At 38.0% G+C, this 2,500-nt stretch overlaps 1 protein-coding gene across 1 annotated transcript in view; it reads right to left on the reverse strand.

Annotated features, from left to right (window-relative positions):
- LOC113800385 (TWiK family of potassium channels protein 7) overlaps positions 1 to 2,018 on the reverse strand; it is a gene marked incomplete at its 5' end in the record, with an annotated part of 10,249 nt that extends 8,231 nt beyond the window's left edge. The window contains 1 exon segment of the mRNA XM_070126539.1: positions 1,875 to 2,018. Coding sequence (XP_069982640.1) covers positions 1,875 to 1,961 — 87 coding nt within the window.
- Between the last annotated feature and the right edge of the window lie 482 nt (positions 2,019 to 2,500).

Below are 2,500 nucleotides of genomic sequence, written 5' to 3' on the forward strand. Positions count from 1 at the left end.
AGGAGAGGGACAGGAGTAAGGAGTCGGAGAGAGAGACGGTGGGGAGTGAGAGCGAGAGGGATAGGGAGGGACAAGGGAGAGGGACAGGATAAGGGAAAAGAAGAGGGTAAGAGAGAGGGAGAGGGAGAGAAAGGGGTGTGTGTGAAAGAGAGAGAGAGAGGGAGAGGGTAGAGAGGAAAGAGAGAGAAAGAGAAAGAGAGAGAGAGAGAAAGAAAGAGAGAAAGAGAGAAAGAGAGAAAGAGAGAAAGAGAGAAAGAGAGAAAGAGAAAGAGAAAGAGAAAGAGAAAGAAAACGATAAAGAGAAAGAGAGAAAGAGAAAGAGAAAGAGAAAGAGAAAGAGAATGAAAAAGAAAAAGAGAAAGAGAGAAAAAGATATAAATCCATCATGACTAATCTTTCTATTCGCTCACAATATATATTTGACTCATGAAACCGTATATAAACAGTAAAAGCATGAAAGCTTGGCAGATAGTTAGCTACTACTCTCCTTCCTGGAATCAGCTGTTTGAAAAGCGTGCAAACCATATGCTGAGGAGGCGTGTCTCGAGGGTGGGGGTGGGGGTGGGGGGAGCGCGTGTTCGGGAGAGAGATGTAACACAGACTTCTACTTGACTCACTGGGTGGAGGGGACAAGATCCAGATCCTATTTAAGATTCTGGATATTCTCCGTCTCTCTCTCTCTCTCTCTCTCTCTACATACTCTCTCTCTCTCTCTCTCTCTCACATATATATATATATATATATATATATATATATATATATATATATATATACATATATCTTTGTTTTTTTTCTCAATCTCTATCTATCTATCTATTTATCTGTCTGTCTGTCTGTCTCTTTCTCTCTCTCTATCCTCCTTTTCTTTTTTTCTCTCTCCTCCCCCTCTGTCTCTCAATCTATCTATCTCTTTATTTTTTCTCTCTCATTCTCTATCTATATATCTATTTATCTATATATTTCTATCTCTCTCCCTCCCTCTCTCCGTCCCCCTCGGTCTCTCTCTCTCTCCCCGCCCCATTCTCTCTCACCTTGCTCCCCCCCCCCTCTTTGCTCCCCAATACCTCTGAAATGAATCCCACACACGATGGAAGGTGTGGCCGCGACAACCAAGAATACCATTTAACTTACGCTCTCGCCACTCTCGTATATTGGAGGTAAGATCCATTACTTTTTTTTCTAAATTTAGAATGATTTTATATCTTTTATCTTATTTTCATTATGTCATTTTTATTTCTTTAGGTTTTATCATTTCAAGTTTTATTATCTATGTGTATTTTCTCGGGTTTTGAAATTTTATTTTTTGGAGGGAAAACAAACGTATCTTTTATTTGGTTTAGTGTGTGTGGTTATCACATCCTAATTCTTCTAAATCTAGAGTGGTCTTACATCCGTTATCTGTTTTTTATCATTTCGTCTTTTATTTCTTTAGGTTGTATCATTTCAAGATTTATCATGTATGTGAATTTTCTCAGGTTCTGAAATCTATTTTTGGGGGGATAACAAACGTATCTTTTATCTGGTTGTCTAGTGCGTGTGATTTTCATATTCTTAGGCAATTAAATGAAAGAGAAAGAGGGAAAATCGCAATCATGGTTAAAGCCCAAAATGAAACTAAAATGAAATCCAATTCTTAACTCTCACAAATAAAATCGTGGAAGCAAATACAATTAATAGAAATAATATCCCTTAAAAGGTTGACATTATCTAAAAATCAAAATACGATTCCAAGTAGGATGAACACATTTAGAGGAAGATGAATGAATAAAAAAAAACGAATCAACGAACGCAAATATGACAAAAAATCATATACAAACAACAACAAAACAGAGAGAGAGAGAAAAAAAAAAAAATTCGCGCAAACTCGAACTCACCTGAGATTCGTGAGGGTTAGACGAATCGTTAAAGGAAGTGACGTCATTGAGAATGTGGAGAAACTGCGATCTTTGTTCCAAGAGCATTTTGCGCGCTTGTTCCTGATTCTCTACCTCCGCTGGGTGTTCCAACTCCTGGAAAATCTGAGGAGGCAGAAAAGGTACATTAAGGTGGTACAAAAAAGGGAAGGAGATGGTACATATGGGTACAGGGTAGGAGATGGTAGGAATGGGAAAAGATGGTACTGAGGGATACAGGAGAAGGACAGAAGGAGATGAAAAGGGATGGTACGATAGGATGTAAGGAATAATTGAAAGAGAAAGGGATGGTACAAAAAAATGGTATAAATGAGCTCAAGGGATGGTATTGATAGAGATGGTACAATACGGTACAAAGGAAAGACGGAAAAAGGAAAGAGAAGTTATAAAAGGAATGGAAAGGTACAATAAAGTACAAGGAATGAACAGAAAACGAAAGGAATAGAATGAAAGAGTACAAGGGAAAATGAGAAAGAAGGGATGGTACAAAGGAGTACAAGGAATGAACAAAAAACGAAAGGAATAGAAGGAAAGAGTACAAGGGATAAAAGGGAAAGGAGGGATAGTACAAAAGGATATAACGGAAG

The sequence above is a fragment of the Penaeus vannamei genome, chromosome 10 (genome assembly GCF_042767895.1).
Source record: "Penaeus vannamei isolate JL-2024 chromosome 10, ASM4276789v1, whole genome shotgun sequence".
Lineage (NCBI taxonomy): Eukaryota > Metazoa > Arthropoda > Malacostraca > Decapoda > Penaeidae > Penaeus > Penaeus vannamei.